Raw genomic sequence first — 14,788 nt, forward strand, 5'->3', positions numbered from 1 at the left:
ATGTCAGTCCATGAATATGATTAAAAATATCAATTAACTATTGAAAGTATAATACTGGTAATTTACTAGAAGTGGGTTAACAAGCTTATTGAACATTTACTTACATGTCTGGCTCCAGGCTAACTTTTTAAGATTATGGTATTCCCCCACTTCCTATACTCTGTTCCATCCCAAACAGCCTCCTACACAGAACAATCCATCTTCCACCTCCATACCTTTGCACAGGTTGTGCCCCATGCCCGAAGTGCTCTCCCTCCTCTAATCTCTAGCTGATCTCTGCTAGTCTTACTGTACTTTCCAAAATTATTTTGTACATATTTTGTGTTTGTTCCCCCAGCAGAAAATAAAATTCCCTGACGTCAGGGACTTTTTTGTTTTCCCTCAAAGCCCTAGTGCTGAACATAAGGCTTGTTACAATGTAGGTGCTTATGCAATGTTTGCGAATGAAATGAACTCCTCTACCATTACTAGGTTTTATGGGCAAAAATCCAATTCAATAGGTGGCACAAGGACAGTGATTACCAGTCTCCAATCTCCAGCTGCCTCCAGACATCTAGAACTGGATGTCCAGCAAACATCTCAAACTCACCATATCTGAAATATTCATTTTCCTATTACGGGCACCACCATCCTCCTGGTCCCCCAGGCCCACAACCTAGGAGTCATCCTGTGCCAAAGCTGATTTCACTCTGCATCACCTCTCAAACACACCCCCACCCAGGTGCAGGCCCTCATCACCTCACATCACCTATCACCTGGATGACTGCAACAGCTGCTAGTGGGTGTGCCTGCCTCAAGTCTCTCCACATGCCAGGCCTTCCTCCTTTCAGCCACCAAAGTGATTTCCCTACTCAAACTCCAGTGAGGTCCTATTGCCTCCAGGATAAAATACAAAATCCTGTTTAGCATAAAAAGCCCTTCCTGGCCTGGCTCCTTCCTACCTTTCTAGACATCACACACCTTACTCACCCACATGGACCCTGTGATGCAGCAGCATCGACCTCCCTGTCGTTCCTTGTGTAGGGCTCCATGTCTCAGGTCTAGTATTTTTACTGGTTTTCCTAATGACTGGATAGCCCTCCTTTTTCATCTCCATCTCCAACCTTCCCTCAAAGTCCTAGATAAAAATCTCTCCTTCCACGAGAAGCCTAGCCTGGTCCCCCTTAATGCCAGTGTCTTCTCTCTGCTGATTCTCTCTAATTTTTCTGGTCTATATTGTATGCATAGTTGTTTGCATGTAGTCTCCTCCCTTAGACTGTAAGCTCCCTGAGAGCAGAGATTGTTTTGCCCTTCTTATATCCTCATTTAGCAGAGTACCTGGTACATGGTAGGTACTTAATAAGTTAACTGACTGACTGACTTGGGGTCAGGAAGATCTGAGTTCAACTTCTGACTCCAACATTTATTAGCTGTGTGACCCTGAACAAGTCACTTAACTGCTCTCTGCCTCAGTTTCCTCGTTTGTAAAATGGAGATAACAGAACCTACCTCACAGGGTTGATGTGAGAATCAAGTGAGATAACATATATAAAGATCGTATAGAACTATATATAGTTAACATAGGAATAAAAATAACTTATTGTTAGTAAATTATTACAGAGAAGCAATACTAAAAAAGAAGGATGCTTCACCTACACAGTTAACACCAACAGGACCAGGCATGTCAACTGACACACAAAAATTATAATTTTACTATACCTTAAAAAAATTTTTTTCCTACTATCTTTATTTTCTCTGCCTTACTAATATAAAAAAAAAGAATGCTCTGATCAATGGAGTTAACTTGGTCCTTTAAGGCACTCCTAAATCCTGGTTCTAATGTTTGTGGAAGACATTTGCTCATGGCCATGGCTAAGTACACAGCTTACCTGAGCTGAAAAAATACATCCTCATCCACAAATCCAAACGTATCATGTAGTTTTGTAACAACTCCTGTGAAAACTCGCTGCTTCTGAGGCTGAGTTTGCTGCTGACTTGACCGTGGCGTTGGGTATGAGACAGTAATCTGTGCTGCTGGCTGAGGAGTGGACAGACTCAGGCTTGTAGGCAAGGCAACAGCTGGCTAGAAACAAAGAGACCCCCAAAGTAAATTATTTAGGATGTGCCTTGTTTGGCCTCTCGAGAGCACGTGGGCACAAAGTGCCCACAGGAGCTGCATCATGCTTCGTCTTGTACTTCAAGATGGAGTATATACACTAACAAGGTCATGGGCTTATTCAAGTATGAGATGGAGGAAAAATGGTAAGGACTATTTAGAAATAAACAAAAAATAAGTTTTGAAAAGTACTTTCCACCCCCAATGTCCCTCTCTCAATCTCCTTCCCCTTAACTGGACGGGAAGGATTGAGGGTCAGCCTGCCCCAGGCCACTCCTGTTTCAGGAGTCACAAAAGCTGAAAGAGCCACCAGCAGAGGAGGCAGACTGGGAGGGGTCTGAATCAATTCTTCCAAAAAATTAAGTGAAATGGGAAATAACCAGAGGAGCTAGATCAGTGTGGAAGGAGTGTGTGTTGGGAATGGAGAGCCACACTCAGTATGAAGGGCAGGGAAGACATCAAGAAATGCAATGAGGCTCCCAAATAAGGTCAAATGTGGTTTGTAGGTCTGGTGGAGACAAGCCCCGCTGAATGTATCTCTTTGGATGAGAGGACAATTTCTAGTCAGGTACCACACTGCTAGATTTGTAATCTCCACCAGATGAAGACTAAAAGCCCTAAAATATTTCCCATGACCTGCAAAAGAAGGTAAAGTGCAGAGATTTAAGCTAGAGGTGGTAAGGGGGCAGAGGAGTCATATGTGAAGGATCCCTTCGACTGGGACTATCATGCACTGGGAAATAAAGTGTATGAGTCTGCTGAAAATGGGGGTATCAAAATTCACTTGTCAAAGTAACATGTTATTTGATTTTTGCCCTTTAATCTGGAATCATCTCAATTCTAAGCAGCTTGAGCACACGAAAAAAAATGAAGCTTCTCTACTACATGTTAGCTCTATGTTTGATATTATTGGGTTTTCAACTTGCATCCCTTTAAAATACAATTGACACATAAACTACAAATGCAATCTATTACATCTCAACTACTTGTCCAAAAGAAATCCCCTGAAAACAAAAATATAATACAGATGGGCTTTGAAGACAACTAATTTCAGTATCTCCATGCAAGTGAAATCGATCTAAGTCCTCTTTTTTTATTGTTAGAATTAGACTAAAATGATTTTAATGACCAGAAAACCTGAAATAATTAGATGACATTTTTTTTTCTTGTATAATGGACATTATCCATCATCTATTTGTGTAAGTATGGAATGAAAATAAAGGCTCATCTATTCATCATTTTGACCTCTGAATAAAGGAAGAATGAAGCCAAACTAACCTGTGTTAACAAGGTCTGCTGAGGTTGCTGCAACTAAAAATAGGGGAAAAAAGCAAGTGAATTATATAGCTATAATATATATGTATATGTGTCAAAAAGATATATCAAATGTTAGTGATATACACATATATATGCTTTTAAAATGGCAAAAAGTTTTTACCCATGACTAAATTTCCAATTCCACTCTAGTCACAAACAATCCAAGTTACTTATTATAAATTATTACACACACACACACACACACACACACACACACACACACACACCCCTCATGTTTTTATACTCCTATGGGCTCCATTTTGCTGTTCTCACTTAATACCTTTCACTAAATCAGTCCCTTAGCAACACTCATCAACGCAGTCTGACAGTGTCATGCTGGACTTGGTGGCAGCAGCACTTGGGTTCAAGTTTCACCTCTGACCTAGGCCAAGTGACCATTTAACCTCGCTGAGCCTGCTTCCTCATGTATAAAATGGGTGTGTTAATACTTGAAGCACCAGTGGGTTGTCATGGGTCTCCAATGAGATGCATGTCAAATATTTTGCAAACTTTACCCATTCCATTGTTTGTGAAAATTCAGCCCCACAGAGCTCTGAATGGTTACTTTATCTGTACACTGAGAATACTAAAGAACAGACTATGCCAGAATGATGGAAAACCATGCAGCCATGTACAAGACAACAGCTTAGAGTCGCTAGGACATGAACAAGGCATATAGTGGGAGGACAGAGGTTGGCACTCACCCACTACAAACAGGAACTGAACCCAAGGCAAGGTAGGAACAGTCTCCTTGGAGAAATGGTTTGCACCCCTGAATTTAACTGGAAGGGCATCAAATTTTAGTGTTTTTTTCCTAATAGCAATGAAATTTGTCCATGGGTATTTCCATGATAAATCTTACCTTAGTTTGAGAATTAGTCTGGTCCATAACTTCAGTTGATTAAAATAATAAAATTTCCCTATAACATCACCTTTTTAATATTTTGTTCACACTCCACCCTTTAATCACCCCCAAAAGAGTTCAAAACACTTAGGCCCATGGAAAAGGTCACAGAAGACATCTAGTTCAACTCTCTCATTTTACAGGTGAGCCTAGAAAGGTAAAGTGATTTCTAAGGTAACAGGTGGAAATTAAAATGCTAATATATCAATTTTCAAAGTACAAAGCTATCTTTAAAAAATCAAGCATGTATATTTTTAAGTAAGAAAAAAGGAACAAACCTGTTGCTGTACACTATACAGGGCCTGTTGAGGTTGAGAATATTGCTGGAAAAAAGAATGAAAAATAAACAACACTGTTCAAAGTAGCATCCAGAAGCTTAACTAACTTTGAGAAGACTCAACCCAAACTTTAAATACAGTAAGAATTACATTTATAGAAACTGTGAACAGTTAAATCTCTCTATGCTAAAATGAAGAAAATGGTGACTGTTGATGTATTAAGGACCTTCCATATGGACCTGAATAACCAAAATATCATTGTGTTAAAAAGTTCTTTCTAAATTTTATTTAAACTATCACACATGTGATCTAGCCCCATCTAAGAACATTAAAACCATGTCTGAATAAGGAAATACCTCTTCTTTCATCACTCAGATTTTCTCTGGAGACTCAACAGGAGTTTCACACTCTAAACCAACTACGTTAACTGCTGGAGAGGTACCTGCTGTAAAGCAGCGGCGGCAGCTGCTGCTTGCTGCTGCAAGGCTGCGGTCTGAGTGAGCTGATAGTTGGCGGGAGTTGGTGTAGTAAGGCCCGCCGCTGCCAAGGCCGTCTGCTGAGTGTAGATGGTAGGGGATGCTCCAAGTAACGATGGCTGCTGAACTCCCAAAGCAGCTAAGAAAACAAAATGAAGTCGGGTGATTTAGGCCCCTTCTAGGAACTTTCCTACCAGGGGAGTTGTGGGGAGGAATTCTGTAAGCTGTAAAGTCTCAGACCATGCAATGGTGGGGGATGGTGGCTGCTGAGGCTCACGGCTACACATCATGAGCTGGTAAACTCAAAGCTGAACCTCAGGGATTCAAAAGCAGTGAAGGCCCCCAATGATTATGAATACACTGCTTTGTGTTAAACCAAGACATGGAACATTCAAGCCCATTGAAAGTGAGATGTCCCACAATCAACCCACAACTTATAAAGCTCCACAGCTCAGGCCAAATGCCTAAAATGACATTTGTTACAAGGAAAGAATGTGAAAGATAAAGTCTATGCTGCTTTTGTTAACTTGTACTTATTACTTAAATCTTCAAACACTTTTAATCTGCTATGGTCTGGAAGCACTACTGAAAAAAGCCTTCTACTTCCACAGAAGAGAATTCTTAACTATTTCTACTTTACTTAGGGCAAGCTTAAGCTGAGTGTAAAATATGTATATCAGCATGGTAACTTAAAATAACAACAGATTTTAGAGATTTTAGTGCTCTGCTATAGGAAGAACAAGAAGTAAAACAGAGCCTCGAGGTCACATGTGACCTTCTAGGTCCTCTGCGGCCCTTTGACCGAATCCAAACTTCACAGAGCAAATTCCCTTCATAATACCCCTGCTCTAGAACTCTGTTTTTTTATTTTCCTGATTTTCCTGAGTTAGAATGACATATTTATATATTTAATATTTATAATGTTAAGGGATGTTAAAATCAGAGATTGTCTGTCTTGAAATAAAAAGGCAGCAGGTAGGGTTAATTAAGAACCAAAAAAAAAAATAATAATTACAAAGCAATGTAAACTTTTATGCAAGGCTATTAAATACATACAATTAATAAACAAAGTAACCAGCTTAAAGAATATAAGACATGAAATATTTCACAACTACCATGGTGATGGTCTCAGGCGACAAGCACCATGTGGTGACAATGTTCTATACAGAACACAAACACAGATCATTCAAGAAGCTCCACAATCTAATTTAGCCCTTCTGAGATTAGAATTGCCAGACCTTTGAAAACTGGTTTTTACACAGTTTACAATGGTTGCAGAAGAATATTGCTTTTTCATGTCAAAAAGTGGGCAAATTCCATTTGAAACATTCATAAATTCCAATTGACCTGTTTGACGCAGAATGAAAGATAAAAAGAATTTTTAAGATGGTTTATTGCTGCACTTCAAGACCAGAATTGTTTGGAGAGATTTTTAATTTTATTTTTTGAACAGAAGTGTTAAAAAAGGAGCAAAGGGAGAATACAAGGCAAAACAAGCCCTAGACTGTGAGAACTGCAAGGGCTATTAAACTCTGATTTCACTGTCCATTCTCTTCTTAGTCTGCTTTCACGCTAAGTGAGAAGTGGATGTCAGCTTAGGACAGAATGTCTATGTCTCCCTTAAGACTCAAGAAAAGGCCAGTGTAAGGGTAAGGGGGCCAGGAGGTACAGCTTGGTACTCAAATATTATCCAACTAATCAATTGACAAGTATTATTAAACAAGCCAGGCACCAGGCACAAGAAAGCCCTGGGAATGCAAGGCTAAAAACAATACTCTGGAAGAGGTTACACTCTATTGGGTGAAAAGGAGGGACACATACATGGACGTACAAAACCTATACAAGATAACCTTGGGGAGGAAGGCACGAGTAACCAAGGGGACCAGGAAAAGCTTCAAGCAAGAGGTGGTGACTGAGTTGAGTCTCAAAGGAAATGAAGGACTCAGAGTTCTAATTGGGAAGCGTGTGCTCTAGGCAGAGGGGACATCCAGGATAGTGCGCAAGGGCACCAAAGCATGAGACAGAATGTCATATGTTAGCAACAACAAAGAGGGCAGTTTGGATGAACTGCATAGAGAGTGTGAAGGCAGAAAATCTGTAATAGGTAGAAAAGGAAATGTGGAACTATGTCCAGTGACTCAAATGTCCTGTTTGTCCCCTTTCCACTAAGGGGCCAAGTGATGGGAAAGGAGGCAGAGGGTGCCAAGAATAACATGGTTATTAGACAAGAGGTGTCAAACACATGGCCCGCAACACTCCCAAGTGTGACCTGGACCTGATTAAAATATGGCTCCTCTATGTTTTGCACGATTGCACACATATAACCTATACTAAATTGTTTACCATCTCAGGGAAGTGGGGCACAGAAGGAGGAAAGAAGAGAATTCAGAATTTAAAATTTTTGAAAATGAATGTTAAAAGTTGTTTTTACACGTAATTGGGGAAAATTTTTTTTAAAAATGTAGTTCCTATCTGATTTTATGTTGATGCATTAATAAAAAAAAGAAATACATAAAAATGTGCTGTCTTCTAAGTCAATGCGTGACATATAGGGATCTTTGTGTACAGTTTAGTGGCCCCTGTTTCCACGTCAGTTTGACACCACTGTTTGAGACCTTGGCTATCAGCACTCTCCAGGTTCTTGTTCAATGACAGTAGACATAAAACTAGAAAAACCCAATCATATCACACTTGACATTCTTGCTATACATGAAAACTGGTCATATGGTGTGAACAAGGGATAACTTATGGACAGCCCTTGTACTCCGCTGATGTCCTTGAAAGGTCAAGAGAAAGCAAAAAAGGCCCCAGACACATTGGATGGAGACCGCTGTGTTGAATTTATGGGAGGACATGGACAAAAGTCACATAAAATAGACAAGCATGGATGAGTTATGATTTGCATCAGCTGCAGGAAAGCAAATAGGTTGAAAGGAATAAATAACCACATGGATGAGATCACAGTTAATTAAATGCTGGAGTGAGATACTTTTTTTTGAACTTCATTTCTATCCTTGTCAGTATTTTCTCCATTCGTCTGTTCTAGAAATATATAAAATTCCTAAAGGCCTTATGCTCATGTCAAAGAGAAAGGCAGTAATATGAAGAGAGAACCACGTGTCAGGATCTTGCAGGCAAACCAGTGAAACAGCCCCCTTAACAGTGTGAAGGGAATTATGATTTTTATAATAATCAATAAAATACGTATAATAGATTTTTCATATTTGCCTCTCTTTTGAGTCAGACTCACAACGCATCTTGAAATGATCAATGGAACCTCAACCAGGCTCAGAACCACAGCATTCCTGTGCCTGTGTGCCTTAAGTGGAACCAATCAAAGACTGTGAACCTGTTCCCATCACAGGACTCTGGTCCTGAGACCCACCAAGTAACAACCCCCTAACACTTGAGCAACGCTGCTTCCACAGGACTCCAGCATTGTAGTACTACCCTCCACTTGTGGGCCTGTCATGGCAAACAACTATTTGTAATCCACCTTTCCCCCTCTCTTCCCATGGTGATTTACTTATAAAATCTCTGTCTTCACTTCAGCAAGGCAGAATTCTGATCAGGAGAATTCCCACCTTGCAAATCTGTTCTTCATAATGAAATTAATTAATTAAAAGGCTACCTGATGACTGGCACTTTGTCTCTGGCCTGCTGTTTTATCATTCTCAGGTTAGAAACTGGGTCAGTAAAATCCTATTAATGATAGTCACTGACGTGATCTGCACTTGAGAACATTTGAATTTTTCTTAAATTACTACTGTTTCACATTTGTTCATAAAAAGTTATGTTGTAGGGGCAGCTAGGCGGCACAGAGGATACAGCTCTAGCCTTGGAGTCAGGAGGACCTGAGTTCAAATCTGGCCTCAGACACTTGACACTTAATAGCTGAGTGACCCTGGACAAGTCACTTAACTCCAATTGCCTCACCAAAAAAAAAAAAAAATTAGAAATAAAGTTATGTTGTGCACTCAAATTCATTAGCAAATATTCAAAACCAATGTAATAGGTAAACACAAAAGGAGAAACAATCTTTAACTAAAGGGCATGATCTATTCTGCCTAATGTTACACGTCTATTGCTTGTATACCTGAGTGCTTTATTTTTTAAAAACTAAGATGATGAAGGATGGGTTTCTTCTACTGCCAATAACTAAAGTCTCAAAATAATTAAATAAAATAATTGCTATTTTCAATCTTAGCAAATTCCATGACCTCAATGACTCAAAGGTCAGTCATATGGTGGGGGGACACAGGTAGAAACATATGACCAATAATGATCTGCACATGATAAATGACATAAAAGACATTACAAAGGACTTTTAGGACCAAAAAAGGAAGAAGCACAATCATGTAGCAAGAGACACAATAAAAAACAGTCCAAGTGCTACTTAGTATCCTTAAGATATTAAAGGAACCAGAGGAAGCTGTATATGGATTATGATCCGCACTGAATATTTCCACACTAAAATGACAGATATACGAGAATGGGGTTGTCAAACATGTCAGCACTGCAGGCTGCACCACTCCTGAGTCAGGTCTAACCAGATCAAAATATAATTGGGAAATATTTAACAAAATAAAAAAATACAATAGAACACAGATAACGTTCATGTCGTTTTCAGACTTCCCCCCTACACAACACCAGATGTCGAGCTGGAGTTGAAAATTTTTCATTCATCTAAACAGAAGAGCCACAGGAAAGCATAGGAATTTCTTTCAAAAATGACAGAGCCCTGCTTTTTTCAGTCTACTACTGCCCCAAGGATCTGAGGTCATGAGCAAACACACAACACACTCTCTTTTCCTCATAATCAAGAAATCATGACCAGAGTATCAGTCTAGTAATACAACCAATAAATGGAAACAGTCAGGGACACTGATTTAAATGAGAAACAAAAAGGATGTCTTTAATATGACATCTTCAAGGGTTTGGTAATGTTTCCTAAGTGGCAATGCCAAGGATTTGAAAACTCATTCCAATCTAAAGCCTCATGTGCCAGTAATTTCTTCTCTTGCCAAATTTTTGTAGAAGATTGGGAGCTACTGTGTCTATTGGAGGTCAGAGGAATTTAAGTATAATCATATTTTGTATAAGCACACCTTGTTTTATTGTACCATTTTTCTAACAGCATGTGTGCTCATATCATGCCTCTGTGTCACATTTTGGCAATTCTCACATTTTGCATTTTTTCTTTATTTTTATATCGGTTATGGTGATCTGCAATCAGTGATCTCTGATGTTACTATTTTGGGGTGACACAAACTGCATCCATCTAAGACTGAACACTTAACTGATAAATGTTATATGTGTTCTGACTGCTCCGCCAACCAGCCATTCCCTGTCTCCTCCCCATGGGTCTCCCTATTCTCTGAGACACAACAATATTGAAGAATATTACAGAAAATTACTTGGCAAAGCAGTGCAGGGTTTTGAGAGGATTGACTCCAATTCTGAAAGAAGTTCTACTGTGGGTAAAATGCTATCAAACGGCATCACATGCTACATAGAAATCTTTCAAGAAAGGAAGAATCAATTAATGAGGCAAACTTCATTGTTGTCTTAAGAAATCGTCACAGCCACCAGTCGGCAGTCCTCAACATCAAGGCAAGACCTATCACCAGCAAAAAGATTACAACTCTGAAGGCTCAAATGATGGTTAGCATTTTTAAGCAATAAAGTTATTTTTAAATTAAGATATATAGTGTTTTAGATATAATACTATTGTACACTTAACAGGCTACAATATGGTGTAATTTTTATATGCACTGGGAAATAAAAAAAATTTGTCACTCACTTTACTCTAATAGACTGGAACCAAACCTGCAATATCTCCAAGGTATGCCTGTATATGTTAACATTTTTCTGAAGACCTAGAAAATACCACTCTGCCATTGAGGAACCAGAAAAGAGGTGGGGGCTGAGAAATTAAATACTTTTTAACCTGAAGTAGTTAGATAACTTCTGGGCTTATAGGTTGAGGAAGAAAGAAGGTGGGAGGAGAATAACGAAGTTTAAGGGAGATAACCTTGGGGATCATGAAGGAAAGAAACTTGCTTCTTCTCCCTCACCCAGACCCCCTGGCCTGAGACTCAGAACTCAAAAGTGGTTACTCTTTCCCGTTCAGTATGCACTGAAGCTCCAAAGAACAATTCCACTACCATTCCCAAATCATCTACATCCCAGTAGGGTTAGCAACCTAATGACACAAGATCGTCTTGAACAATCAATTATCTGCAATTTATAATACTAACTCTACATGCAAAGGTACATCTCTCACTCAAACTACTGCAACAGCATCTTCCTGCAAATGGGCTTCTTGCTACTAGCATTCATACAGTGTTTCAGGGATTGCAAAGCACTCTACATACACCTTCTTTCACTTGATCCCTCACAACAATACTGTGAGGTAGGTCCTCATTTTACAGATGAGGAAACTGAGGCTGAAAGGGGTTAGGTGACTTGTCCAGGGTCACAGAGCTAGAAAGAGTCTGCAGCAGGACTTGCACGGGCCTTCCTGACTCCACTTCACTCTTCTGCCACTTGGGAGTCTTCAGTCTGCCCCCTCTCCTCCATCCCAACTTCCAGGAGACTGAACTGACTTTCCAAAAAAGGCACAAGTCTCACCACTTCCCACCTCAGTGCCTTCCCGGTGCCTCAGAAATCAAGTCTAGGGGCAGCCAGTGGAAAGAGCACTGGCCCTTAAGTCAGAAGGACCTGAGTTCAAATCTGGCCTCAGATCAAACACCTGACACGTACTAGCTGTGTGACCTTGGGCAAGTCACTTAGCCCCGATTACCTCACTAAAAAAAAAAGAAAAAGAAAAAAATCAAGTCCAAACTCCTGGGCCCTTTAAAGCCCTTCCCACCTAGCTCCAACCTACCCTTGCAGCTTTGCTACATCTTTCTATCCTTTGTCCACTTCAGCCTCCAATCACACTGGCCTTCTGCTGGGTCCCAAAATGACACCATCTCCTGCCCTCAAGCCTTTCTGTCTGGCTACCTCCTCAAGCATTCCTCCACTTCACCTCCGCCTGGTTCACTTCCAAGCTTGGCATGAGGGCCAACAAGCCTTTTCTCATCTTCCAGGTTGCTAGTGTCTTCTTCCATAAAACCTGTCTTGTATTTATTTTGTCCACAATTATTTATGTAGATGTTTATATTTGTGTGTGTATAATCTGTATGTGCTCTTTCCTCCAAGACAATACGCTTCTTAAGGGCAATTTTTTTATTTCTTTTATCCCCATGCCTACCTGGCCCTGAGAAAGCACTTAATAAATGCTTGGAGATTATAATGAGCTTCCTGAAAAATGCCAAGTCATTTAGAATGCTAGTGTATTTTTCTTATGAAGTACTGATCCTCCTGCTTCACCCTGGAAGGTTAAATCATCTCTGGAGAGGCCTCTGCCAGGCCACTGTCTCAGGAGTGCCCCAGGCCTCCCTGCTTCTCTTCTACCACCTCCTGGTACAATTTTAGGATTCAATTTGTGTTTTTTGGATTTTCTCAACTCATGAGAATTCAATTTCAACTCAACCAATCTTCAGTCAAGTGCCACTTAGCTACATGCTATTGTGTTAATAACAAGTTTAGAAAAGATGTGTGGTCTCTGCCCTCAGGGAGCTACAATCTAGCAGGGGCAGTAACTGAGACCCATAGAAGGATTATGGTACAAAATTAACACCCAAGTGCACAAACAGATGCAATATGCTCTGCACCAATTTAGGGGATCGGGACGTGATATGGAAGAAGTAACATTTGTGATAGACTTTAGAATTTGAATGACATATGCAACAGGAGAAGGGTGGGTGAAGGAGAAAATTAGGGAATAGCATCAACTGAAGCAAAAAAGCTGGAAAGGAGATTGCAGACTAAGCCTGGGTGGCCAGGTCCTCAGTATGATTAGGATGGACAGAAAGCAGGAAACAAACATTTATTAAGTCCTGCTCTGTGCTAAGTACTTCATAAATATTATCTCATTTCATCCTCACTACAATCCTGTGAGGTAGGTACAATAATTATCCCCATTTTGCAGCTGAGGAAATTGAAGCAGACAAGGGGGTTAACTGGAATGGGGAAAGGAATAAGCATTTATTAAGCTCCAATTATGTGCCAGGCACTGGGGTAAGCACTTTACAATTACTGTTTCATTTCATCTTCAAAACAAACCTTTGAGGTAGGTGCTATTATGATCTCCATTTCAGTTAAGGAAACTGAGGCAGACAAAGGATAAGTGACTTGCCCAGGGTCACACAGCTAGTAAGTATTTGAGGCCAAATCTGAACTCAGGTCTTTCTGACTCCAAGCCCAGCACTCTATCTACTTTGCCATCAAGCCATATTCACCTTTGATACCAATATTATAACTGATGTCTGGTTCTTAATTTATAATCTAGTTGAGGAAGCAACAGCATGCACACTAGCAACAAAGAACTAAACAATTAAGTAGCATTAAATATAAAAGAGTGTGGTGTAGAGATTTGTAGTCCCAGTTCAAAAGGTGGCCGTTATTTAAAAGCTGGGTGACCTTGGGCAAGTCACCATCTCTCTGGAATGTGGGTTCTCCAAGCACAAAATAAGGAAGATGGATCAGGTGACACCTAAGGACTCTCAGCTCTAAATTCTATGATCCTGTATATACAATAGGAGTTCAAAGATGGGCAAGGAAAAACTTCCTGGAGACTTTGGGAGTTCTAAGATGAGGAAAACCGTATGTGCAGAGATTAGGGGCATTTTAGGTGGGGGAAAAGGGAAAAGTGTATAAACAAAGGAGGCATAAAGGGGGTCAGGAATTCATTTGCTAAGTGCCTACAAAGTAGTAGGTTTCTATGCTAGACCTTGATGGGAATATAAAGATGAGTAAGAGACCTCCCTTCAAGCAGTCTATGAAGGCTAAAACTCTATGTACCTCAAGGCAGACTATGAGAGGAGCTACAAGAGAATCCAAATTGCCCTAGGGGCTCAGGGGGAGAATTCAGTCCATTCACTTGCCCCTTAATAAGCACCTATTTTGTGCTGCACTGAGTAGTCTTACAAAGACTATCCACCACATTTGACTAGAAAAACCAGGAGAGGGTCTTCGAGCTGAACTCTGAAGGGTGGGCAGGGTTTTGATAGGAAACCAGTGAAAAGGCACCCAAGGAATAGGCACAGAAGAGAAAAAGCATAGGGAATATTCAATTACCAGCCAGCTGTCACTTCTGATTAGGATGGCAACGTACAAGGTTCTGGGCAGACCCAGCTTGTCTGAGGAAGGCCTATTAAAAATGAATACACACACACAAAGAACACTAAACACGATTTTAAAACCAAAGAGCTCCTCTATCCCATAAAGAGGGGCACAAGGAGATGGAAAAGAATAGAAACAAGGGCTGCTTCAGTAGTCCAGGTACTACAAGAGGAGACAGAAGAAAGGAAACTGGACTGAGGACAGTTTGCCTGAAGGTCTAGGGACATGCTGGGACATCAACCTAAAACCAGGCCCAACGCCAGTAGGGTGGTTCCAAGGGTGAAGGCCCAAACCAAAGCCTATGAGGCTACTCAGGTAGGTGATTGCAAAGGGAAAGCTGGCAGAACCTGGCAGATGTGGGTTAGTACAGTCTTCAAAGCAACTAGATGGAAGCCAACAGAATACGAGTTAGAACCAGAGTCCAAATCCTGGGCTAATGATCCCTGGTACCTGACTGCCAGCATAACTTGTCTGGAAGCCCCATGAC

The 14,788-nt window shown here is 40.5% G+C and overlaps 1 protein-coding gene across 2 annotated transcripts in view; it reads right to left on the reverse strand.

Moving 5' to 3' along the window:
* Positions 1 to 14,788, reverse strand: part of CCAR1 (cell division cycle and apoptosis regulator 1) — a 52,151-nt gene that overhangs the window by 28,482 nt on the left and 8,881 nt on the right. For both annotated transcript variants that reach the window (XM_027840635.1, XM_027840634.1), the window contains exons 3-6: positions 5,037 to 5,209; positions 4,595 to 4,639; positions 3,374 to 3,406; positions 1,869 to 2,062 (exon numbers count right to left, since the gene is read on the reverse strand). In XM_027840635.1, the coding sequence (XP_027696436.1) occupies positions 1,869 to 2,062; positions 3,374 to 3,406; positions 4,595 to 4,639; positions 5,037 to 5,209 (445 nt within the window). The remainder of the gene's footprint in view (positions 1 to 1,868; positions 2,063 to 3,373; positions 3,407 to 4,594; positions 4,640 to 5,036; positions 5,210 to 14,788) is intronic.

Source organism: Vombatus ursinus, unplaced genomic scaffold (genome assembly GCF_900497805.2).
Source record: "Vombatus ursinus unplaced genomic scaffold, bare-nosed wombat genome assembly UNPS02014847.1, whole genome shotgun sequence".
NCBI lineage: Eukaryota > Metazoa > Chordata > Mammalia > Diprotodontia > Vombatidae > Vombatus > Vombatus ursinus.